The sequence below is a fragment of the Tursiops truncatus genome, chromosome 2, assembly GCF_011762595.2.
Source record: "Tursiops truncatus isolate mTurTru1 chromosome 2, mTurTru1.mat.Y, whole genome shotgun sequence".
Classification (NCBI taxonomy): domain Eukaryota; kingdom Metazoa; phylum Chordata; class Mammalia; order Artiodactyla; family Delphinidae; genus Tursiops; species Tursiops truncatus.
In genome coordinates, this window is record NC_047035.1 from 38,519,664 (window position 1) to 38,547,436 (window position 27,773).

The 27,773-nt window shown below is 37.4% G+C and overlaps 1 protein-coding gene across 1 annotated transcript in view; it reads left to right on the forward strand.

Annotated features, from left to right (window-relative positions):
• The window catches only part of KCNH5 (potassium voltage-gated channel subfamily H member 5), a 320,302-nt gene that overhangs the window by 49,306 nt on the left and 243,223 nt on the right, over nucleotides 1-27,773 (forward strand). Inside the window, exons 5-6 of the mRNA XM_019924286.3 lie at nucleotides 11,537-11,652; nucleotides 16,964-17,356. Of these exons, the coding sequence (XP_019779845.1) occupies nucleotides 11,537-11,652; nucleotides 16,964-17,356 (509 nt within the window). The remainder of the gene's footprint in view (nucleotides 1-11,536; nucleotides 11,653-16,963; nucleotides 17,357-27,773) is intronic.

The following is a 27,773-nucleotide window of genomic DNA, read 5'->3' on the forward strand; positions in this document are numbered from 1 at the left end:
TATTAGTATCTATGAGCATGATTATGTGTTTACTCCACCCGTGTTTAGTCACAGGTATATAGATGCTGAAGTAGGTGAGCTGGATTTAACCAGAGTTGGGATTTGGTCAGGTGAGCAAGATGAAAAGAATCAGGGAGCTCAGGGATCAAGGAGAAGGGATCAGGGAGCCAAGGATGCTTGCAAGGGAGTAGGTTGAGGGTGTTTGCAAAATGTTGAAGCAATACTTAGGTAATAAAGGCTTGGCCTAGGACGTAGGAAATAGTGTTTTAGGATGCAGAACAAACAAGGGAATTCATGCATTGGAAAGCCAGGATATAACATTTTTCATCCCAGAACAAGGGCATTTTACCTTCTTAATGTGAAAAGGGGCCAGTGATTGGAGCAAAGGCCCACACTCAGACATATGGGTGAAAGACTAAACTGGCTAACTGTGAATTTTATTTCTAAATTGTATCTCGGATAGTAACTATAGCATGATGGCAGACAACTAGTTTGAGCACAGCTCTTATAATGAATCCTATGATCACCAAAACTTCATTCTAGATTAATTTTTCCCTTTGAAGTGAATGGCACTGAGTGATGTCAACAATATCTTTGACTTATACCATGATGGATGGTAGCAGAAACTATTGAAGGGAAAGAAAATCAGCTTTGTTGGAGTAGTTAATATGTGTCAGGAGCTTTGTATTCGTTTTTGCTCATTCCTATAATTCTGAAAATCAGTATTATTATCTCCATTTTACTGTTGAAGATCCTGACACCCACAGTCTGACTGATTTCCAATCTGATGTTCTCTCTATTACACGATGCTGCCTCATCCTTTCCAGTGGAAACATATTGCTGGGGTTTGGCCACCCTAATCCCCTGCTCTCCTTTTTCCCTACAAAGATGAAGCACAAGTTGAGAACACTCTCAACTTGTGCTTTTGTACTGTTTTGAATCAACGGAATTTACTAATAATAATTCAAAGAGGCAAAAGTGTTTTTGTTATCTTTTGTTCCTGGTATTGAGGTCTTAGAACTGTTATTCAGATTATCAGTCAATGGTACCTGATACATCATTTATAATAATACAAAGGGGAAAAATTACAGCCAAGAAATCCATTCTGTTGATTATCCCTATGTGTTCTAAAAGAGATGGTCCTAATCTCTGCCCATTTATACTGTACAGTATTTTCAAAGAGATTCCAAAACTGCCAAGACACTTACAGTGTGAAATATCCTGTGCCAAATAGTTAGGGCATCTTTGTGCCAATAATTGAGACAAAAAAACTTCCTGTAGAATGAAAATAACAGCAAAAATAGCAACCTTCCCCTTGTAGGAAGCCAATGGTTTTCTTTAGAGAGTAAACAACAGATGAAATATGAGTAATTATACCATGTGGTCTCTATGGCCAAGAGTATAATTGTTTACCTAAGCTTTTTTCTTATAGATTAGAGTCTTGTGTTGCAGTCTGGTAGATTGATTGAACTGCCTCTGTGACTTCCTTTTATTTTTAAGATTAGGCAGTCCATGACAAAGAGGTTGATTGCAACCCAATAGAGCTAAACTAATGTTTTATTAAGAAGGAGTTGGCATCCTGAGCTTTTAGGAGAACAAATGTTCTCATAATGCCATGAACAACTTATAGAGCAACTATTAGGCTCTTCGTATTAGGCAGTCTGTTCACATTGCCCTGTATCGACCACATGTAAGTAACATCAGCGAACTGTGCTGAATAATCAGTCACACCAGTTAGATCTCAGTAAAGGTGAGATCAGTAGATGTACTGCTGGGAAAAGTTAGAATTGCTGATGTGTCTTTTTTTCCTGACCTAGACAGTGTGCCTGCTCAACGTTTTCAAAGTTTGACTGTACAGAGGGGGTCGCTGACAGATCAAATGAACTAATCTATCTAATAACGTGCACAATTCCAGATGTGCCCAAGAGCACAAAGGGATCGGCGTAAGGAAATTCACTGGGGCATTGTTAGTGATAGTGGAAAATCTAGAAACCACTTAAATGTTCATGAATAGAATATATACATGATCAGGAAAGAGCAAATGCCTAATTCTCTGAGATAATAAAGGTACAGGCAAGAATCAGGTGCCATTGTGGGTGGGTCTTGAGGTGGAGGGGACAGAAGGGAGGTTGAAGGCTGTTGTGTTTCTCGTGTCTTCAGTTCTTTGATTTTTCTTTTCTTAACTTTTTAAAAGTTAGGATATAGTTGCTTTACAATGTTGTGTTAGTTTCTGCTGTAGAACAAAATGAATCAGCTATATGTATACACATGTCCTCTCCCTCAGGGGCCTCCCTTCCACCCCCCTCCCTCCCATCCCACCCATCTAGGTCACCACAGAGCACCGAGCTGCGTTCCCTGCCCTATACAGCAGGTTCCAACTGGCTATCTGTTTTACACATGGTAGTGTATATATGTCAATCCCAGTCTCCCAATTCATCCCACCCCCACCCTGTGTTCACACATCTGATCTCTACATCTGCGTCTCTATTCCTATCCTACAAATAGGTTCATCTGTACCATTTTTCTAGATTCCACATATAGGCATTAATATACGATATTTGTTTTTCTCTTTCTGACTTACTTAACTCTGTATGACAGACTCTAGGTACATCCATATCTCTACAAATGACCCAATTTTGTTCTTTTTTATGGCTGAGTAATATTCTATTCTGTACATGTACCAAATCTTCTTTATCCATTCATCTGTCGATGGACATTTAGATTGCTTCCATGTCCTGGTTATTATAAATAGTGCTGCAATGAACATTGGGGTGCATGTGTCTTTTTGAATTATGTTTTTCTCTGAGTATATGCCCAGTAGTGGGATTGCTGGGTCGTATGATAGTTCTACTTTTAGTTTTCTAAGGAACCTCCATACTGCTCCCCAGAGTGACTGTACCAATTTACATTCCCACCAACAGTGCAAGAGGGTTCTCTTTTCTCCACACCCTCTCCAGCATTTATTGTTTATAGACTTTTTGATGATGGCCATTCTGATTGGTGTGAGGTGATACCTCATTGTAGTTTTGATCTGCATTTCTCTAATAATTAGTGATGTTGTGCATCTTTTCATGTGCCTCTTGACCATCTGTATGTCTTCTTTCAAGAAATGTCTATTTAGGTCTTCTGCCTATTTTTTGATTGGGTTGTTTGTTTTCTTGATATTGAGTTGCATGAGCTGTTTGTATATTTTGGAGATTAATCCCTTGTCAGTTACTTCATTTGCAAATATTTTCTCCCATCCTGAGGGTTGTCTTTTCATCATGTTTATGGTTTTCTCTGCTGTGCAAAAGCTTTAAAGTTTCATTAGGTCCCATTTGTTTATTTTTGCTTTTATTTTCATTACTCTAGGAGGTGGGTCAAAAAAGATCTTGCTGTGATTTATGTCAAAGAGTTTTCTTCCTATGTTTTCCTCCAAGAATTTTATAGTGTCTTATCTTACATTTAGGTCTTTAATCCATTTCGAGTTTATTTTTGTGTATGGTGTTAGGGAGTGTTCTAAGTTCATTCTTTTACATGTAGCTGTCCAGTTTTCCCAGCACCACTTATTGAAGAGACTGTCTTTTCTCCAGTCTCCTGTATATTGTATATCCTTGCCTCCTTTGTTATATATTAGGTGACTATAGGTGTGTGGGTTTATCTCTGGGCTTTCTATCCTGTTGCATTGATCTATATTTCTGTTTTTGTGCCAGGACAATACTGTCTTGATTACTGTAGCTTTGTAGTATAGTCTGAAGTCAGGGAGCCTGATTCCTCCAGCTCCGTTTTTCTTTCTCAAGAGTGCTTTGGCTATTCAGGGTCTTTTGTGTGTCCATACAAATGGTAAAGTTTTTTGTTCTAATTCTGTGAAAAATTCCATTGGTAATTTGGTAGGGATTGCATTGAATCTGTAGATTGCTTTGGGTTGTATAGTCATTTTCACAATATTGATTCTTCCAATTCAAGAACATGGTATATCTCTCCGTCTGTTTGTGTCGTCTTTGATTTCTTTCATCAGTGTCTTATAGTTTTCTGAGTATAGGTCCTTTACCTCCTTAGGTGGGTTTATTCCTAGGTATTTTATTCTTTTTGTTGCAATGGTAAATGGGATTGTTTCCATAATTTCTCTTTTTGATCTTTTGTTGTTAGTGTATAGGAATGCAAGAGATTTCTGTGCATTAATTTTGTATCCTGCAACTTTACCAAATTCATTGATTAACTCTAGTATTTTTCTGGTGGCATCTTTAGAATTTTCTATGTATAGTATCATGTCATCTGCAAACAGTGACAATTTTACTTCTTTTCCAATTTGGATTCCTTTTATTTCTTTTTCTTCTCTGATTGCTGTAGCTAGGACTTCCAAAACTATGTTGAATAATAGTGGTGAAAGTGGACATTCTTGTCTTGTTCCTGATCTTAGAGGAAATACTTTCAGTTTTTCAATGATGTTTGCTATGGAATATCTTTTTCCATCCCCTCACTTTCAGTCTGTGTGTGTCTCTAGGTCTGAAGTGGGTCTCTTGTAGACAGCATATATGTATGTGTATATATATATATATATATATATCTTGTTTTTGTATCCATTCAGCCAGTCTGTGTCTTTTGGTTGAAGCATTTAATCCATTTACAGTTAAGGTAATTATCAATATGTATGTTCCTACTACCATTTTCTTTATTATTTTGGGTTTGTTTTTGTAGGTTTTTTTCTTCTCTTGTGTTTCCCGCCTAGAGAAGTTCCTTTGGCATTTGTTGTAAAGCTGGTTTGGTGTTGCTGAATTCTCTTGGCTTTTGCTTGTCAGTAAAGCTTTGATTTCTCTACCAAATCTGAATGAGATCCTTGCTGGGTAGAGTAATCTTGGGTGTAGGTTTTTCCCTTTCATCACTTTAAATATGTCCTGCCACTCCCTTCTGGCCTGCAGAGTTTCTGCTGAAAAATCAGCTGATAACCTTATGGAGATTCCTTGTATGTTATTTTATTGCTTTTCCCTTGTTGCTTTTAATATTTTTTCTTTGAATTTAATTTTTATTAGTTTGATTAATATGTGTCTTGGTGTGTTTCTCCTGTATGGGACTCCCTGTGCTTCCTGCACTTGGGTGGCTATTTTCCTTCCTGTGTTAGGGAAGTTTTTGACTATAATCTCTTCAAATATTTCCTGAGACCCTTTCTCTTTCTCTTCTTCTTCTGGGACCCCTATAATTCGAATGTTGGTGCACTTAGTGTTGTCCCAGAGGTCTCTGAGACTGTCCTCATTTCTTTTCAATTCTTTTTTCTTTAATCTGCTCTGCAGCGGCTATTTCCACCATTCTATCTTTCAGCTCATTCGTTCTTCTGTCTCAGTTATTCTACTATTGATTCCTTCTAGTGTATTTTTCATTTCATTTATTGTGTTGTTCATCACTGTTTGTTTGCTCTTTAGTTCTTATAGGTCCTTGTTAAACATTTCTTGTATTTTCTCCATCCATGCTTCCATTCTATTTCTGAGATTCTGGATCATCTTTACTATCATTACTCTGAATTCTTTTTCAGGTAGGTTCTCCATTTCCTCCTCATTTATTTGGTCTTGTAGGTTTTTACCTTGCTCCTTCATCTGTAGCATATTTTTTTGTTGTCTCATTTTTTTGGATGGGTGGGGCTGTGTTCCTGTCTTGCTGGTTGTTTGGCCCTAAGCATTCAGCACTGGAGTTTGCAGGCAGCTGGGTGGAGCTGGGTCTTCGTCCTGAGATGAGGACCTCCGGGAGACCTCACACTGATTAATATTCCCTGGGACCTGAAGTTCTCTGTTAGTCCAGCAGCTTGGACTTGGTGCTCTCACCACAGGAGCTCAGCTCCTACCTCTGGCCTGGGAATCAAGACTCTGCAAGCCATGCAGTGTGGCAGGAAAAAAAAAGCAACACACAGAAAAGAGCAGAACAATAACAAAGAGTAAAAATTAAATAAAATTAGAAAAATAAAAAATATATTAGAAAAAATAACAATAAAAATGAGACAACAACAAAACAAAACAGAACCACACCAGCAAAAATAAAATAAAATAAACAAGAAAATAAAAAATTAATAAAAATAAAAAATTCCCTGGTACCTCCTTTATCAGTGTCCTTGCCCCCATCGTGAGCTACAGCCTACCCTTGCCTCCCCTGTAGGTCTCTGGACCCATTTTTTCAGCCCCACCTCTGCATGTGTTCTTCTCATCAGTGTTTCTTCCTGGAGCTGGCCTGGAGCAGATGTGCCCATGCAGACCACCTGGGGCACAGGCCTCCACAGGCGCACCCACAGGGGCCAGTGCAGCTAGAGGAAGCCTTGGAGAGGGGTGACATTTGGCCCACCTTGACCCACGTCGCCAGAGGAGGCCCTGTCAGGGGCGGCACTCGGGCTGTCAGCAGCCGCGTGGCCCTTGGAAGCTTTGGCGAGGGTGGGGCTCAGGCCCAGAACCCACTCGGCCGGAAGAGGCTTTGTTGGGGCAGTGCATGGGCTGTCGGGACCTGTGTGGCCCATGGTGGCTTTCGGGGAGGCCAGTGCTCAGGCCTGCTGGGAACTGCGCTGCCCGTGGAGGCTTTGTTGGGGGGCAGTACTGAGGTCTGCTGGGACCCATGCGTCCGGCGGAGGCCTCAGCTGAGGCAGGGCTCAGGTCCAGGACCCACGCGGGCAGAGGGAGCCCTGGGGGAGACAGGGCTCAGGCCTGGGACCCACGCAGCTGGAAGAGGCCTTGGCGGGGCAGAGGGGGGTGGGCAGCTCAGGCCCGGGACCCCAGCAGGCTTGCCAGTGCCCAAGCAGGTGGAGGAGACGTCGGCTGCGTTCCCTTCTGATTCCCCGATCCCCCGAAGGTCCCTCTTCTTCCCTGCTGATCCCCTTGCTGTTAGTGGGCCCCTCCAAGTGTGGGAACCTCTCCCCTCCCCCAGCCCCCTCTTAGGTGTGCTGATCCCATCCTGCCTCCACTTTTCCTCCCCCCCGCTCCTTCCCACGTCTTACCTCATCACGTGGGGATTCCTCGCATCCCCTTAGGTGTCTGAGGTCTCCCACCGGCGCCTAGTAGGTGCCCTAGTTATGAGGAGATGCTAACTCCACATCCTCCTACTCCGCCATCTTGACTCTGCCTCATCTTATGGTTTTTCAGTAATATATTTGATAAACTAATCTGCTGAGAGTGAGGACAGAGGGGTGGCATAGGGGTCTTGAGAAAAATGCTAACTGTTTAGAACTGAGGACTGCAAGAAAGCCCTAACCAGAGACAAAAAGATCTCTGAGCAGTTCAGGGAGTGCATCTTTTTGTGCTCCCTTTGATTTAAACGTGAAACAAAACATTCCTCAGCTTTGCATTTGTTTTCCAGCCCCAAGGGCATTTTGATATCAAAGCTCGTAAATGGTTACTTGATTAGACCACTGCCTTTGCTTTCTCTAGCAAGAATCCTTCCCAAGTATTTCCTCCTAAACTTCTCTCTTTGAGTAAGTCTGAGTCAGTTTGACAACTGTCACCACCTTTTTTTTTTCTGTTAGCAGCTCCCAACTCCTCTTTTTGAGGGAAAAATTATAATCCTCCACACACTTCCTCCTCAGCCCTCTACCACACTGTTTCTACCCTCTCCAACCCAAAGCCCTTCTTTCACAATACCAATGAGTTATATTAGTATCTGCTAAGAGCTGAACATATTTTCTTCTTTATATTCTAATTTTAACTACATATAATGTGGGATGCTGTGTTAATTTCTATTTAACTTTTCTACTAATGTTCTCATTCATTCATTCAAAAATTTTTCTAGTGCCCAGTATGTGCCAGTCATGGAACTAGACAACCAGGGATAGAAAGAATAAGATCTGACACCTGAAAGTCATATCATGCTGTAAACTCCCTTTTCATCTATATTTAAGGGTGGTCTCACTCAGAATACACTGTGTGAACATTTTTAGAATGAAGAATCAACATTTTTCTTTCAGTTTCATTCTGCTGTTTAATCAATGATAGTCCTATTTTTACCATGGAGAAAAATGTTGGTGTTTTATTTTCACAGTTTTAAAACTTTTTCTTCCTTGAGGAAATTGAAATAAGGTAAAGGGATGAAGTATTTCTTGATTTTGTTGACTTCATGTGTAAAATGAGATACACCTACACAGGCACATTTGTTTCATATTTAAATGAGGAACTGCTGCTTCCTCATTAAGAAACAGTAGTGTGTGCTCATGATGCTTGAAATAGAAAACCAGAGGATGACAATAAACTTTCATCATCATGTTTCTCCTCCCTCACAAGTTTACTTCTTTTTATGATCCTAGAGAAGGAGAGAACACATAGCGTTTGATGATTTGTGTTCTTCCATGTGTTATTGAATTCATTCCTTCAATATCTCCTTTTATTTTTTGAAAATATTTTCTGAATAAACTTTATCACACACAGGGAATGAAACTGGGCTTCTCTTTTAATCCAATAATCAGATGTACTAAGAGGTGCAGCATTATCTATCTTAGAAATATGAATCTTCAGTAAGTATAAGATTGACTTGTGGGAATTCCCTGGTGGCCCAGTGGTTAGGACTCTGCCCTTTCACTGCTGAGGGCCTGGGTTTGATCACTGGTCAGGGAACTAAGATCTTGGAAGCCTTGCAGCACAGCCAAAAAAAAAAAGAAACTGAAATCAAGATTGACTTGGAAGTTTCTAGAAATATTCAATGCAATTTTAATATTCATTTGATGCAGAAGAGAAATGATCAACAGGAAATATTTTAATATGACTGTTGCCAACATAGTTACTGTCATCTGAAGACATCCTCACCATTTTAACCCAATAAAGCAAAAACCAAACCAAAACCCAATGATAATAAAACATATTTCATGCTTATGTTCATGATAATACAAATGGAGCTTATTTTTAAATCTTATTTTTAAAGTTACAAATAACTTTTAATTAATTACTCAGTCAATTAAAGGCCTATTTTATGGCAGGCCTCTACCAAGTGCTGAGAATGGAGAGGTGATGGTAGTTTAGTGGGAGTGACTGACATGCTTATCAACAACTGCATTAGTATTGTTAGTGCCATGTGAGGTACGTATTCTGTGGTGTGAATACACAGAGGAGAGTGCACCTCTCTCATGAGTGGATCCAAGAAGCTACCAGTGGATCTCAGAATGCTTTAACTGAGTTTGGGGGTACCAGTAAGCATTAGCCAGACAGATGGAGAGGGAAAAAGCATTTCAGGTAGACAGAGTGGTTATAACATGTGAAAGCATGAAAGCATTGAATGTCATAGGGTGTACAAAGAATTCCTGGTGGATTTAATTTTACTTTTGCATTTGTTCTTTTAACTTGTTATTGATTTTAGTGAGGCCAGAATACAGAGCGTGTATGAAGAAGTGGAAGGAGATGGAAGCAGAGCAAATCTTTAGGGTCAGAAACTAAATGACATGTATACCAAGGATATTCAGTGTTATCCTGAAGGCTTCCAGGGATCTCTTAAAGAACTTAAAATGGGAGAAATGCATGGTAAGATTTGTGCTGTAGAAAGGACTCTGGCAGCAATGTGCAGAGTTGTTTGGAGAGTATGTGGTCAGAGAGCAGAGGCAGTGGTTTTTAGGAGCTACTGTCTAACTCAGGTGAAAGATGATATATTGTCTAACATATTAGGGATGGAGAGGGGAGATTAAATTTGAGGGTATTTAGTGGTAAGTTATAGTCTGTAAGTCCTGGAAGGGATTGGATATGTGTGTGGGGGGTGGAGGTAATAGTGAAGGAGGATGGTGAATCTCAAGTTTCTGATTCGGACAGCTGGAAATATCATGGGGCCATTCACTAAGACCAAGAATACATTAAATATGCAGAGTTGGAGATGGGGGGAGAAGGTGATGATAAGATTGATTTTGAACATGTTAAGAGTAGAACATCTGAGTAAGAGGTGGCCAATGGCCAATTAGATACATAGGTCTAGTGCTTAGAAGAAAAATCTAAGTTGGTGGTATAGATTGCATGATGGTCTTTTGCATTGATGTTGAATTCTTAGAGAGTTGGTGGCATATCTGGTGCTTCTTTGTTTCTCCAGCACATTGCACAGGGCAAGCCTTAGGGTTGCATACAATTCCCAAAGCCTAACATTTTCTGTTCTAGTCACTAGGATGAGGCCCATTAATGAAAAGAATAAAAGATCTTCTATTAACCAATGCCAGTTTACTTTTTCCCCCAATCCAATTGTTGATACCATAGAAAGAGCTAAATTGGTGGGGCAGTACAAAGCCTAATTGAAGTCAAAGTTAGATTGAAGAATAGCAGTAAAGTATGATGTCACCTACCTGGTATGGTTTGAAAGACATTTGGTTGGTGCCTGCCCAGGATTTCTTCTTTCATTTTCTGTCGCATTGTCTTGAAAGTTCATCATTACCATTAGAGTCATTGCTTTGGACCATCAGGGGTTTTCATTTTTAAGGAGTTGTTTGGTAAATACCCTAGTTAAAGGTAATACCATGGAAACTATCAAATGGTCTTAATGGAGTCCATAATAGATTAGAGCTTTTTGGGATACCTAGAGAAAGGATAATTGAGATACGAGCAGAGTATGGCTTGTTTTGTTCTACTTGTTCATGTCTCATTGACATTTCCTTGAAGTTAATTAGCTTAATAATGAAAAATTAATGATTTTAATATTGGAAATAATAGAAGAAATGTCTTTCCTATTAAATTCACATTCCTTCCCCTCAGAAGTTAAGGTTACTACTCTTTTGGAAAACATTATTAAGGATTCTAGATATTCCAAAAATAGTCTTTAAATATCAATGAAATTGTTAATAAGAGAGAACCTTTGCTACGTTACAAAGAAGATGGAGGTGTGTGATAAGAACCATAGTATGTGAGATTTGTTGAAATTGGGCTTTATTCTCTTATGTGTATATATCTTCACATAAGTATACGATAGGACTGTTTTTATTAGGGTAATACTACCTGCTATAGTAAATAACCCCCCAACTTTAAGTGGTTTAACACAATAGAAGCATATTTCTTACTCATATGACAATCCAAGGAAGTTGATCTTTGACATATGACGTTCTTCTATGCACTGATTCAGTGGCTTTGCTGTCCCCTGGGATTTTGTCACTTGCATCCAACTGGTAGAAGGAGGGAGAAAGTATGGAGAAGTTTCACTTGCTTCTTAAGTTATTGCATGCATGGAAGTGACACACATCAGTTCTGTCTCAATCCATTGGTGAGGACTAGGGACAGGCCCACACCTAGATGCAACAAATGCTGGGAAATGTATTCCTGGCTGGGCAGCTGTTTCCCAGTAACAAACCTATACAATGCAAGGGGGAGAACAGAATCTTGTGGACAACTAGCTACCTGGCTATAGGGACTATATGATAGATATGAGCAAAACACAAAGATCACACATGAAAATTACTTACTATTTTATAACTGCACTTGAAATATATGATGTCTGTGTAGAAATTAAGTGCTTTAGATTGATACTTTTCATTAGTTCCGCATGTTATGCTATTTCTGACATCCCTTGAGTATTAGCAAGAATGTAGGCTTCCATATTCATGACGTGTGAAAAACTGAGACTTTCTTTCCTTATTTTTAAGGTTGGACAAAATTTGCCCGATTGACACGGGCTTTGACAAATAGCCGAAGTGTTTTGCAACAGCTCACGCCAATGAATAAAACAGAGGTGGTCCACAAACATTCAAGACTAGCTGAAGTAAGTGCGAGATTAACTTTACTTCCCAACATGGTGGTGGTCATACATTTTCCCCCCCACAAGTGTTTCAGTTATTTGAAACATTTATTATTATAAATGGCTATTATTTTACAAACACTTATATGCTAATTGATTTTTCCTTGTAGAATTATAGAAATTTTCTATATTTCCTTTTATGCTCCCCTACTTTGGAAATGGGAAGGTAATTTATGACATCCCAGGTGATGTCTGTACAGAATGAGGTTTTCTTTGAGCAAATGAGATAGGGAGTTCACTCATTCGTTAATTTATGTGTGCAGCACACTTATTGAGGGTTTGCTCCATGCTTGGTACTCTGCAAAGGATGTAAAGATGAATAGGCCATTGGCCCTATCATCAAGGAGTTAAAGATCCAGCAGAGGAGGGAGGGGTTACCTGAATGAGATGATACCTGGGCTGAGTGAATCTTTTTTTTTTAATTGAAGTATAGTTGATTTACAATGTTGTGTTAGTTTCCAGTGTACAGTGAAGTGAATTAGTTTTATATATATATATATATATATATATATATACATATATGTATATATATATAAATAATATGTACTCTTTTTCATATTCTTTCAATTATAGGTTATTATAAGATATTGAATATACAGTAGGACCTGTTGTTTATCTATTTCATATATAGTGGTGTCTGCTAATCCCAAATTCCTAATTTATCACTTCCCCACCTTTCCCTTTTGGTAACCATAAGTTTGTTTTCTATATCTGTGAGTCTGTTTCTGTTTTGTAAATAAGTTCATTTGTATCATATTTTAGATTCTACATATAAGTGATATCATATGATATTTGTCTGTGTCTGACTTGCTTCGCTTAATATGACAATCTCTAGGTCCATCCATGTCGCTGCAAATGACATTATTTCATTCTTTTTTATGGCTAATATTCCATTGTATATATATATATACCACATCTTCTTTATCCATTCATTTGTCAATGGACATTTAGGTTGTTTCCATGTCTTGGCTGTTGTAAATAGTGCTGTTATGAACATTGGGGTGCATGTATCTTCTTTTTTTAATAAATTTATTTTATTTATTTATTTTTGGCTGCATTGGGTCTTCATTGCTGCGCATGGGCTTTCTCTAGTTGCGGCGAGCTGGGGCTTCTCTTCGTTGTGGTGTGTGGGCTTCTCATTGCGGTGGCTTCTCTTGTTGCAGAGCACCGACTCCAGGTGCGCAGGCTTCAGTAGTTGTGGCTCAGGGGCTTAGTTGCTCTGCAGGCATGTGACATCTTCCTGGATCAGGGCTTGAACCCGTGACCCCTGCATTGGCAGGCGGATTCTTAACCACTGCGCCACCAGGGAAGCCCTGTACTACTTGATTTTGAAGCTACTTTCTTTTCTGCCTTCGGTTGTCCGTTTCTTTCTACAAATCAAACTAAAGTGTAGGAGCTTGTTTCTGTGACTGCTGACTTTTGCAGTTATGATTCTTACTGGGTCTTAACTCATTCAGTTTTTCTTTCTTTGTTAACACAGTTGGGCAAGAACAAGAGGAAAGAGACCATAGAGAGGAAATTTTTCTACCTTAGCACCCTGAATCACTCAGGATAGTTTTTTTTTCTATATCAAATGGAAAGTTCCTTTACGCTTGACAGCTTATCATTTTTACTTTTACTTTTGAGGAACTTTCATTCCTGTCTCTTCCCATCTGATTTTTTTCTTTTTTTTTGCTTTGCCTTTTGATTATTGTTAGTTTCTTTATCAGTCATCCCTAATTCACAAACCTGATTCAAATACTAGACTGCCTTCTGTCAGGTCTTAGGCTTGATTTCAGAGAACATGTGGAAATAAGAAGGTTTTCAACAGAGATTTAGTCTGTTTGTGCTCTTAGATCTTCAAAGACTGACCTAAAAGAAGCACCAAGTTAGCAGAAAGATATAGTTTTGCCAGTTGTACACAGAGTCATATAATTTGCTCAGCTTGAGTATTTGGATTTGCTGTTAAATTTCAGGCTCTTTCACTTTTTCCAACACATATAAATTTTATCTTAATTCCACCAGGCCCCCTAAATTTGGAGCTGATCCCCACTTTCAAAGATCCTGGTCTCCATGTAGGCGGTTCATCTGTTTTCCACAGGTCCTGACATCGTGCTGATTGGCTTCAGCTTCTCACTTGTATCCGTGGTACTGAGTCCTTTAGAGTCAGTGAGCTCAGATATTCAGAGAGAAAGCGTATATCTGTTTCAGTACAAAAATACATCAGTAAATGTGATTTCATCCCCCCTCTACCTAAGGCTTATTGCTCCTGAAAGTACAAATGAAATAACAAAGCGAAGAGTTGTTACTCACTGCCTTATAAAGGAGTCCTAGTGATGGGGCTGAGATTAAAGTCGTGCTCTGCATATGAGAAAGCTCAAAGCTGCAGCACATAGTGAGTCCCTTTCTTTGTTGTTGTTGCCATTCTTCTCGCCTCCCTCCTCATTCTCCTCCTTCTCTTGTAGCAGTTTTGGATTGCTTTACGAATGCAAGTCACCTTCTGAAGAACTGGGTTATGAATGTCTAAAGAAATATAAGACAAGGGTTTTTATTTTGAACTGTACATTATAATCACCTGGAAAGATTTTGAAAATATAGATTCTCTGGGAACCCACACAAGATGAATTTAATTATTTTCTGACATGGGGTCTGAGTATGAGTATACTTTATTTTTTAAAACTTCTCCAGAAGATTCTAGTTTGTGGCCAGATTTAAGAAATACTGAACTCAAGAGTGGTTTCATTCCATCTCTAGAGGAGACATCTTACATTTGTCCAGGGTGCTTAGCGGGGCCGACTTGTCTATTAACACAGTGTGTAGGGCCCACATGATATTTGAATTTCTACTAATAGTAGAAGGAAAACATGAACTTTTAGGTAAAAGAATTTTGAATATATAATATTAATTTATTCATCTTTGTAAAAAGACAGTTGTAAAATATAATTTTTATTATTTTTAAGGAGGAAGGGGTCTAAGAAGGCAAAAATACCCAGGACCCATGAAGGTCCTAATGTACCCTGGCACTGAGTTTATTTTCTAAGTACGTATTTCTTTGTGCTCAAACTGTAGACTGTGGTAAAATATTAACATTGAATATGAAGGAAATTTTCATGTTTAACACAGTGAAATTAGAATGAATAGATCAGTGGTTGAAAAGTGAAAGAGAGGCCATGGTTCTGTATGATTCTGTGTATGTAATGCTTTGTCTCAACATGAAGCTTACCTGCCTGTAGGATAATTTGTTGCTAAGTAATTTAAGACCTTATGGGAAAAGTATGACTGGGGCACTGATAATGAGGATAAATATGTAAAAATCTTTATAAATAGTTCTTATAACTCCCCAACTTAAAGCAATAATTATAATATACACCTAAAGAGAATATCAATGATGTTTTTCACATTTTAAAATAGCAATGATGATATTATATGCTTAGTTTTCAGTTATGTGAGTTCTATTTATGAGAGACTTTTCAGGATAAATCTCAAGTTTCAAAACATGCTAGTATACTTATTTTGCTTTGTAGCGTAAGAATTACATGCTAACAGGTGTTTTTGTTTACATCTATTTGCACATTCACAAATTTAGTGCATTTATGATTTTATAATTTGAACTTGTTGACTCCTACTTTCTGGGTCCCATTAGTCCTAGGGACACTAAATACTTGGATGCATAAGATGGTAGAGCTGCTGAAAACATTGTTTATCAAAGTCCCACTTACAGACTCCTTAATACATAGGTTTACTCAGCTTTAGCTTCATTGATGGCATGGAGCAGAGGTCTCTGACCTGCTGCTTCAGCTCCTTTTCACAATTTCCAGGTTCTAGGTTCTGGAAGGAAGTGCTAGGTCCTGTGTTTGTTACCTTTGCCCAGACCTCTGCTTTTGCTCTGTCATCTGCTTTTTCTCATTGTCTCTTTAATGAGACCTAATCAGAGTAAGTCAAGGTTCATATAACATTACATTGAAATTTTTCCATTTGTCGAAAAGGTACGGAGAAGCAAACCTGAATATTTAGGTTTTTTTTTTTTTTTTCCCTAAAGGGAATTTGCCTCTGGGCAGGAAATCCAATATTCTTTAAGTCCTGATTGAAAGGAAAAAAGGGAAAAGCAGGTTATAACATTTACACCCCTGATATTGCTGTGCCAGTCATTAGGGCCCTGGCTGAGTCCCACACAACAGCAAGATCACCATCAGTGGGGCCCTGGGGTTCAGCAAGGCCGTCAGAATCAAAGTTATGCTCCTTGAGGTGCCAAATATGTGAAGAATGGATAAGGGTGAGTCATGCAAATAACAGTTGGGCAGTCAGTGAGAGATGTGTGATTCTAGGCAAGCCTGCCAAGTGAGTGTGCAGAACTTGCAGAAGTTGGTGTCCAGCAGTGCTGTGGATCAGTGTTGGTGCTGGGGGAGGTCATCGAGAGCATGGGACTGCGGGTTGACCCTTCAGCTGGACCCAGGCAGTTGGAGGCTCCTTACCCCTACCCTTGTCCTTGGAATGTATACTCTGCTTACCATTCCCCCAATGGGGGCCATTTTCAAGGATGCAGGCTTGAGAGAGTAAGGTGTTGTTGAGACCTTCAGGTGTTGTTGTGACCTTCAGTCACACCTCTATATGTGACTGAACCCAGTTAAGGCTTCTGTATAAACTTTTAATATTTGGCGGGTGGGTTCGGAGATCTACTGGTCTTGTGGCTGCCCAGTAAAAGTCTTGTAAGGGGCTTCCCTGGTGGCACAGTGGTTGAGAGTTCACCTGCCGATGCAGGGGACACGGGTTCGTGCTCCGGTCTGGGAAGATCCCACATGCCGCGGAGCGGCTGGGCCCGTGAGCCATGGCCGCTGAGCCTGCATGTCCAGAGCCTGTGCTCTGCAATGGGAGAGGCCACAACAGTGAGAGGCCTGCGTACCGCAAAAAAAAAAAAGAAAAAAAAAAAGCCTTGTAAGTAAGTTCCCTTGTATATTAAAACTGCCACCTACCAATCTGGAGTGGTCTGCCTCTTTCTTTGGTCTCTCCCTGCCCTCCATGTATGGGGACCAGTTTTTGAAACAACAGTTGGCCACTGGAGAGAAAGCCAGAGGGAATAGCAGACAGATCAACTTTGGTAGAGAGATTGGACATGGAGTGACTTTGACAAACCTTGATACAACTTAGGAGAAGAGGGAGATGAAACTACAGAGCCTGACTGGCCTTGAAACCAGGAGTCATGATTAATAGGCTGTGGTTTGGCTGCCAGTAAATTTGAATTCATTACTAACTGTGCAGAGATGTCCGGGTCATTATATATACATTTTCTCTCTTTTAGGTTCTTCAGCTGGGATCAGATATCCTTCCTCAGTACAAGCAAGAAGCGCCAAAGACGCCACCACACATTATTTTACACTATTGTGCTTTTAAAACAACTTGGGATTGGGTGATTTTAATTCTTACCTTCTACACCGCCATTATGGTTCCTTATAACGTTTCCTTCAAAACGAAGCAGAACAACATAGCCTGGCTGGTGCTGGACAGTGTGGTGGATGTTATTTTTCTGGTTGACATTGTTTTAAATTTTCACACGACCTTTGTGGGACCTGGTGGAGAGGTCATTTCTGACCCCAAGTTGATCAGGATGAACTATCTGAAAACTTGGTTTGTGATCGATCTGTTGTCTTGTTTACCTTATGACATCATCAATGCCTTTGAAAATGTTGATGAGGTAAGTTTCTTTTTCTTTTTAGTACTTGAATAACATGTTTCGAGAAAATTAGGATAAAAGGAATTTACAGATAATCCAAACTTCTTTTGAGCCACCACTTTCAATCTTCATCCTACTGAACACTTGCCGTAAATTATCATATTTGATTACCTTATAATTTTCATCTGCTTTTTTTTCTTGATTTCTGGTTGAAAATACTGATTACTAGAAAAATGGCTATGGTTGGAGGTTGTGGTTGAAAGAGGTGGAGAAGAAAAGCCACAGCATTTGGAGTCAAATATGGTTTATGAACTAGATAATTGATTGACAGGTGATGTGTTTTGATGTGTGTTTTGGTTTTATTTTTTTGAAAACTGTGGCATTTTAAAACTCTGTGCACCCATAGGTCTTTTGACTCCTCCTCCTCCAGATAGCAGTGCTTGAGTTAACAAAAAGATACAAAAAATTTTATGGAAGAAAAATTCTTGAATTTTTGCCTTTTTGGTTTCTTTTTTATAGTTTTTGCTTTAAATTTTGTCTAAGTACATTTGTGATTAGAGACTATATTGGATGACTTCTGATGTCTGGTCACATTCAAGATTCATTCAATGTTATCTGCACAATGAGAAATACTTAAAACGTGTAATATCTTGGAAGACCATTTTATTCAGAGCTTCTTAGCTTCTAACCTAGTAGTGGATGATTTTCAACTTGCTACATGAAGGATGTATATAAATGAGTCAATATAGAATGTATCTATTATTAAAATATGTTCATAATAATAATAACAAACTTAATTTCCCTGAAGATTTTACTCTGTCCTCATAGACTGTTCAGATGGAAAATTCTGCACTACATTGTTGTCATTGTGTGTGTATTTGGGAGGTAGTTTGCAACTTTTCTTCAGTAACTTTTTCCATAAAATTTCTGCATTCAATCCACTTTAATGATATTAAAAATATTTCCCTGAAAGTTAAGTATAGACATTGTATTTTGATGCTGTACACGTAATTGTTACTTTAAAAATTGGGGGAAAAAAAGGAATCGTAGTAATTTGTTTTCTAATTTTAGATTTTACCTACATCAAGCTTTTTAAGGTATATTTATTTCTTCCCTATTTACCTTCTGGAAGGGTTGAGAGGGGTTAATTTTGAAAATGCTAATCATATGATAAGAAGATAATAAATAGTATTTATATGTTCACTTACTAAATGGATTAATATATTAAGATCAATGCATTAAGATTTCCATTATTTAGAACATAGGCATAAAGATTTTAATAAAAATAATTAAAAGATTGGTTTAATTCATAGAAAAGTGAATACATTAAACATTACATAATAATAAATGCATTTAATACACCATACAAATACATGAAGAGATCCTCAGACTTACTAATATTAAGGAAAATGCAAAGTAAACCTACAAACTACACTGACATACCATCACTTACCACACACACTAGATTGGTGAGAAGGTGGCTAAGGATGTGCACTGCTCAGATCTCCTTTCATGAAAACCTGCTGCATGGAGCACAGTTAGGGGATTCCTGGAAGTGGCTCCTGGTTTGAGAAAGCCAATCATTCATTGGCGTTCAGTGATATCACACTATCACACTGGTAGCTTGAAACTGGCCACAATGGGAGTATTTACACCCAGAAAGTCACAAATGCTATGAATAAAAACTTTTCTTTAACTTTCTGTGGAATTAGTTGTTAGTCATTTACCAACACACCACTGAACACAGTTGACTGACACCTGCTATGGTTTTCTGATCTGCTGCAGGTCACACATCGAAGCCATATTTCCCCAACATTGTGCCCAGCCAGTGACTAAGAATGGTGGTAACATTATGATTAGTTTACTCCTGCTCAATAAAGAGCTCCTCTATTGAGCAACTTTTGCTCTGGGACTCCCCATTTACCTGTGCTGTGGTTGAGGCTCTTTCTACACAATTCTTCCTCCCCTCTTCACAGGTTTCAAATGACATTGTGGTCTGAAGGCTCCTCCCTCCTCCGTTTCTCCTTCATAGGCATTTATCTCAGTAAAGGTCTTGCATATCTAACCCTGACTTGGCATTACTCTGTCGGGGACCTGAACTGATGAAGCGATGGGGTGAGGCCTCTCATACATTGCTCAAGGGAATGTTGGTAAAACTTCCATGAAGAATAATTGGCAATATCTCATTTTAAAAAAGAAAAGACACTAGGGGCAACCACTAGGGGCAATCCCCTTGTTTAAGGGATTCTTTGTTATTTGCTTCCATCACCAAACAGCAAGATTATGTACCTACCTCTTGGTTTTTCAGTTTTAGGACTTGTCTTTGACTTCTTACTACGGAATTTGAAGTTTTAGCCTCTTTCTCCCTGCCCTAACTGTATATATGCACTATTTCCCTCACCTCATTCTCGCAATATAGGTATACCATCCTCTTGGTTCCATAAATAGTAGGTATTTATATCACTACTACTACAAATCTGCTATTTATAGCTGAACCTTCAACATGCTGTGATTACTTTTCCTTTTCTGCACTTTCCATTTTCCTGAGAGTTGGTTTTATCATTTGCTTAGTTTTATGTACTAATCACTAACTCAATCGCTGAGCTCTATGCCAGTTGTCTGAATCTCCCTCCAGTACATTGATACAAGTAATAGTCTATCAACACCATTTTCTTAAACAGATCTCTCTACACTCTACCCTCCCACCTGATGGACAGTTTGGCTAGCTGTAATATCCTAGGCCAGAGATAATTTCTCCTCAGATTTTGAAAGACACAGTGCCATTACAGTCTACCTTCTAATAATTCTCTTAAGAAACTTTAAACCATTGTGACCTGTTTTCTCTTTCTGGAAATTTGATGTATCTTCTCTGTCCAGGGTTCTGAATCTTTCCAGTAATATGCTTTAGTGTAAGTCCCATTTTCATCAGTTTTGCTGGGTACTGACTGGGTAGCCTTTTTCAATCTAGAAAAGCAAGGCTTCTGTTTTGATTTTTTTCTTATGATGATTTTCTCCATCCCTTTCCCCCGTCTCTTCCATTCTCTCTCTTGCTGGAATTCCTTTTGTTCTTATACCTACTAGACTTCTCCTCTGATTCCTTTTTTTTTCTTCCCTATTTTCCAATCCTTTATATTTTTGCTGTACTTTCTGGAAGATTTTCTCAACATTATTTTCCACCTTTTCTTGTAACTAATAATGCTTTTTTTTTTTTTGCTTAAAGTCTTTTTGGCTTAATACTAATAGAGCTAAACTAGCATTTGTATACTATTTGATATATGTATTTCTATTATTTAACTTTTTATCATTCTAGATTATTATACTCTAGTTGTGTCTTTTATAAATAGTCTATACATTCTAAGAGTCTTTCTAACTGGGAAGTTTAGTCTATTTACACTTATTGTGATTAATTACCTTTTGATTTTCTTAGAGCATCTTATTTTCCATTGTAAAATGCTTTTTCTTCACTTTTCTCTGTTTTTATTTTTGCTTGTTCTCTGCTGTCTTTTGGATTGATTGAATTTTTTAAATCTCCTGGATTTCCTCTACAGGACTAGAAGTTTTTCTGTTAATTGATTACTCTTAATATTTTTAGCATCAGTATTTGACTTATGAGTATCTTTGCCCTTCTAAATAAATCAAGGGCTTCTGTTTACCTTCTCATCTTTCAAACTAGTATTGTCTTATATTTTGGCTCCACATTATTTTTAACTTTCTCTTTCAATTATTGGAGGCCTTCTTTAGGGCATGTTTGTTGTGAGTCTTTGAGATGGTGATTCTGGGTCTCAGTTTCCATATCTGTAAAAAAAAAGGGAAGGAATGCTTGACTTTTTTACTTCACACAACAGTTTTAAGGAATAGATGGGAAAACAGATATGAATGACTTTTGTTTGTAGAATTGTGCATGTTCGAGGGGATATTATTATTTCATTTGTGTATGTCTGTTTCCTCAGCTTGGTGATAAGCCCTGTGATATTGAGGGATGTGTTCCATCTCCTTGGTAGTCCTTTGTTGCTCTTGGTACATATTGGTGACTCACTGACCCGAAGCAATAAAGTGTTAGCAAGGTTTTAGTAGACTGTACAATGACATAAAACAAAATAGAACTTAAAAATGAGAAATTGAGCTAGTGGTGGCTTGGGAATAGGAGAGTATGAGTCTGAAGATCACAATTTAATCCTTTGACATGCTATGAGTGCAGAATGACTTAGAGGACTTAATAACACTTTTTGTATTCAAGATTGTCTCAGTCAACATGCTCTCTTAAGGCAACTTGATTTACTAGGATTTCACGAACTGGGTATGACATTCTTTAAGAGAACTGTGAGGATGGGAAGACAGAATCCATTAAAGGAAATAATTCTGTTTGAAAAGAAGTACGTAATGTAAATTTCCTAGAAACCATAACGGGGTAAAAGATGTTATCACCAAGAATCCAAGGAATAGAAATAAGCTCATTTGTAACATGCATTTGAATACAGCTCTGGGAGGTTAGGGGGAACTGAATTATAAGACATCAGAGAAAAATGGGGCAGCTGCAGGTAACACACAATTTGGTAGCCTGAGTGGACTTAGGAAACGTGATACATGGGGAATTCAGGGGACAATGAGTGGTATTAGTAAGTGGTAAACATGATAAACTAGGTTAGAACAAATTGAAATTGGAAAAATGGTCACTTATGTATTGTTTCAGGAGACAAAATGATTGGGCCAGTGACTGCTAAGTGGAAGTATTATAAATATTTTTAATTTCCAGGGAAGTTTATGGAAAATAATTTTCTAAATTATTACTTTCTTGAATTATGCTTGTCAAGTGGCCACATGCGTTGTTTCATTTTAGCATATCTGTTTACATAGCAAATTTTTATCTCTTGCCTAGTCATCAAAACAAGAATTGGAAATCAAAGAAGCTAATTATACTCAAAGATTTTAGACGCTTTTTGTCCCCTTTTGTGGAATTTCAGACACTCCACCAAGAATAAAATTTTAGAAATTGCTATTTAATACAACTTGATCACCATTACTTTTTTTATTAAAGCCTGTAGGTAATTGAAATAATGTTTGAGTGGTATAGGTAAGGATTACATAGTACTTTTTTTTTTTAGTTTTACTAGTTTTAATATTATTAAACTCATAGAAACATTGCCAAGTCTACCTTAGAACTGATTGATTTTTCTTATCAATGTGTTTGGTCAGTTGATAATAGACTTTTTTTAAAGAGCCGTTTTAGGTTCACAGCAAAATTGAGAGGAAGGTACAGAGGCTCCTCATACAGAGATTGCCCCCACACATGCATAACCTCCCCCATTATCGACACCCCCACCAGAGTGAAACTATATTGACATATCATATTGCTAAAAGTCCATAGTTTACAGTAGGCTCACTCTTGGTATTGTACATTTTATGGGTTTTGACAAATGCATAATGGCATATTGTAGTATCATACAGAGTAGTTCACTGTCCTGAAACTCTGTGCCCTGCCTATTCATCCTTTCTTCCCTCCTAACCCCTAGCAACCACTAATCCTTTTATTATCTCCACAGTTTTGCCTTTTCCAGAAAGTCGGAATCATACAGCAGGTAGCCTTTTCAGATTGACTTCTTTCACTTAGTAATATGCATTTAAGGTTCTTCCATGTCTTTCCATGGCTGATAGCTCATTTCTTTTTAGTACTGAATAATATTCCACTGTCTGGATGTACCACAGTTTGTTTATCCATTCACCTCCTGAAGGCTATCTTGATTGCTCCTAAGTTTTGGCAATTATGAATAAAGCTGTTATAAACTTTTGTATGCAGGTTTTTGTGTAGGCATAAGTTATCAGCTCATTTGGGTAAATATTAAGAAGCATGGTTGCTGGATCATATGGTAAGAATATGTCAGTTTTGTAAGGAACTACCAAACTCTCTTTCAAAGTGGTTTTACCATTTTATGTTTCCACCAGCAATGAATGAGAGTTCTGGTTGGCACACGTTCTCACTAGCATTTGGTATCATCAGTGTTTTGGATTTTAGCCATTATAGTAGATGTGTAGTGGTATCTTGTTGTTTTAATATGCAATTTTCTAATGATATATGAACATCTTTTCATATGCTTATTTTCCATCTGAATATCTACTTTTGTCAGGTGGCTGTTCAGATCTTTTGCTCATTTTTAATGGGGTTCTTAATTTTCTTATTGTTGAGTTTTAAGAGTTTTTAAATATATTTTAGATAATAGTCCTTTATTATTTGCAAATGTCTTTTGCAAATATTTTCTCCCAGTGTGTAGATTGTCTTCTCATTCTTTTGACAGTATCTTTCACAGAGCAGTTTTTAATTTTAATGAATTCCAGTTTATTACTTGTTTCATGAATTATGCCTTTGGTGTTATGTCTGAAAAATTATCACCATGCCCAAAGTACCTAGATTTTCTCCCACATAATCTTCTCAAAATTTTATAGTTTATGTTTTACGTTTAGGTCTATGATCCATTTTGAGTCAATTTTTGTGAAGAGTATAAGGTCTGTGACTAGATTCATATTTTTTTGCATTGGATGTCCATGTGTTCTATCACCATTTGTTGAAAAAAACTGTCTTTTCTTTATTGTATTGCCCTTGCTCCTTTGTCAAAGGTAAGTTGACTATATTTATGGGGGTCTATCTGGGCTCTCTATTCTGTTCCATTGATCTGTTTGTTTACTTTTTTCCACCAGTACCACACTGTCTTGATTACTGTAGCCTTACTGTAGTTGAGTGTCTGTCCTCTGATTTTGTTCTTCTCCTTCAATATTGTGTTGGCTATTTTGCACAGTTTTTATCCCTCCACATAATCTTTACAGTCAGTTTATTGATATACACAAAATAACTTAATGGGATTTTGACTGAGATTACATTGGTAGCTTTAGATCGGGTAGAGAAAAATTGACATCTTGACAATATTGAGTATTTCTGTCCATAAACATGGACTATTGCTCCATTTATTTAGTTCTTTTTTGATTTCTTTCATCAGAGTTTCATAGTTTTCCTCATGTACATCTTGTACATTTTTTTGTTAGATTTATATCTAAGTTTTTCATTTTTGTTGTGCTAATGTAAATGGTATTGTGTTTTTCAATTCCACTTATTCATTGTTGGTATATAGGAAAGTGATTGGCTTTTGTATGTTGATCATATATCCTGCAAACTTGCTTTAATTGCTAATTAGTTGCAGGATTTTTTTTTTTTTTCTGGGTCAAGTTGTTTGGATTTTCTGCATAGACAATTATGTCATCTGTAAACAAAGACAGTTTTCTATTTCCCCTTCCCAGTCTGTATACCTTTTATTTCCTTTTCTTTTCTTATTGCATTTGCTAGGACTTCCAATATGAAGTTGAATAGGAGTGGTGAGAATAGACATTCTTTCCTTGTTCCTGATCTTAGTGGGAAAGCTTCTAATTTCTCACCATTAAATATGATGTAATATGACATAAGCTGTAGGGTTTTTGTAGATGTTCTTTTTCAAGATGAGGAAGTTCCTCTCTGTTCCTAGTTTTCTCAGAGTTTTTATCATGAATAGATTTTGCATTTTGTCAAATGCCTTTTTTGCATCTATTGATATGAATATATGATTTTTCTTCTTTAGTCTGTGATGTTATGGATTCTATTAATTGATTTTTGAGTGTCGAACCAGCCATGCATACCTAGGATAAATCTTACTTGGCCATACTATATAATTATTTTTATATATTGTTGGATTTGATTTGCTAATATCTTGTTGAGGATTTTTACATCTATGTACATGAGAGATATTCTTTTGTAGTTTTCTTTTCTCATATTGTCTTTGCTTTTGGTATTAGGGTAATGCTAGCCTCATAAATCTGGGTTAGGAAGTATTGTTTGTGCTTCTACCTTTTGGAAGAGATTGTAGGCAATTAGTATAATTTCTTCCTTAAATATCTGGTAGAATTCACTCATGAGCCCATCTGGGCCTGGTGCTGTTTTGGAAGGTTATTAATTTATTGAATCAATTTGTTTAATAGATGTAATTCTCTTCAAATAACCTATTTTTGTATGTGTGTGAGTTTTGGCAGATTGTGTCTTTCATGGAGTTAGTCCATATCATCTAGGTTCTCAAATTTACGGGCATAGAGTTGTTCATATTATTCCACTTTGTTGTTGTTATTATTATTATCTTTTTAATGTCTATGGCATCTGTAGTGACATCCTCTCTTTCATTTGCCATGTTAGTAATTGTGTCCTCTCTTTTTTATTTTTCTTAGTGTGGCTAGAGGTGTATCAATTTTATTGATATTATCAAAGAAAAAACTTTTAAGATTTTGTTGATTTTCTCTACCGATTTCCTGTTTTTAATTTCATTGATTTTTGCTATATTTTTAATATGTCTTTTCTTCTTGTTACTTTGGATTTAATTTGTTTTTCTTTTTCTAGTTTGCTAAAGTGGAAATTTAGGTTATTGATTATAGTTTTTATTGCTTTTTAATATATGCGTTCTAAGTTATATATTTTCCTCTAAGTACTGCTTTGCTGCATCCCACGAACTTTGTTAAGTTGTATTTTCACTTTCAGTTAATTAAAAAAGCATTAAATTTTACTTGAAATTTTCTCTTTAATCCATGTCTTACTTATAAGTGTGTTATTTAATTTCCACATATTTTTGGATTTTCCAGGTATATATCAGTTATTGATTTCTAGTTTAATTTCATTGTGGTCCAAAATCAGGTATTGTATGATTTCTATTGTTTTAAATTTGTTAAGGTGTGTTTTATAGCACAGGATGTGGTCTGTCTTGGTGAATATTTTACATGACCTTGAGAAGAATGTGGGTTTTTGTTGTTGTTGTTTTGCTGTTGTTGTATAAAGTAGTCAAAGATGTCAGTAATAGCCAGCTAATCGATGATGCTGTTGAGTTCTGCTCTGTCCTTACTGATTTCTGCCTGCTACACCTGACCATCTCTGACAGAGGGATATTGAAGTATATGATAGTGGATTAATTTAATTTCTCCTTGCATTTCTATTAGTTTTTGCTTCACATATTTTGATGGTCTTGTTAGGTGCATACAATATAAGGATTGTTATGTCTTCTTGGAGAATTTACCCCTTTATCATTATGTAATGCTCCTGTTTATCCCTGATAAACTTAGTTAGTCTGAAGAGTATGAGACTTTTAATGCAATGAAATGTATTATCTCTGGGATGATTTTACCTTCTATATGGGACTTTCTTAGTTTCTTATTAGCCTGCTTTAAAAACTTTTGCTGCAATTTTAAGTCCTATATACCTCCCAGTTCTTCTCTGCTTAAGAAAGCACATTAATAACACTAGTGCTTCTAATAATAATAAAAAACCATTTATATTTTTATCGATGATTGGATTAGTGGTTTATCAACACTTGTCTTTCATCTGTGTGCTCAGGGGAAGGTTTATGAGTGACCCTATTTTGCAACCTTCAATTCTACTTCAAATTAAGAAGTCAAATCCAAAAAGGATCTTTAGAAAACTCAGGGTTAGACCCTGTGCTCACTTCTGGAGGAATCAAAATTAGACCTTATGCTTCCTCAATGCAAAGACTCTGTCTTTCTAATAGCCTGGATTTGCAGTGCCTGACACATAATTGCCATACTATATATATTTCTATTGAAGTGAAATATATATGAGGGATTGAAGCTTACAATGTTTCCTAAATATACCTGTTTCTTGTTAGTAATGGAAAAGTTAGGGCCAAAGGGCAGTCTTTGTGGCATAATCTTATCTGTGCCCCAAACTTCTTCATTCAGACAGTAGGGCGTTATCCTTTGGCCGCTATGCTCCCCTCTCTGTTCATAAGTTCCTTTCCATGAATATTCTCACTTAAGTAATCTTCCAGTCATATGACCTACACTGCTAGCTTTCCATACATGTTTAGAGGTTACCTTTGGGTTTAGGTTCCTAAGCTGAGATCTCCCACTAGGAGTGCAAAACATTGTAGACTAATGAATACAAAGATGTACAAGGCAAAGTCACTGAACTCAAATGTACCTACCTTCTAGCTTGAGAGAAAAACTTTTTCAAAAATTACTCAAGAGTGTGAATAAAGGAGGAGGAGTAGTGTGAAGGAGGAGATGAGGTAAGGATTTGGAGAATGGGTAAGAGTCAGCCACAGGTTCCAAACTGGAGGATAGTGGCAGTAGGCTGAACTTCTAAATTCTATTCCAAGTGGATATTGGTGGTACAGAATGGTAATAAACAGATTTAAAGATTGATATCTTTTTTACATTTGAAAAATTTGGTGATGCTCCAGGACATACTCTTTGCATTAATTTTCTACAGAGACAAAGCAGTCTGCCTGAGGGAATTAGCTTTGGGAGGATAGGAAGTTGCAAACAATCAGGATAGCAATAGGATTCCTTTATTTGATTTTGTTGCTTACAGGAATAGAAACTTTTATCAGAACTGATCTTCATTCATGATGAAGGCTTCCTATTG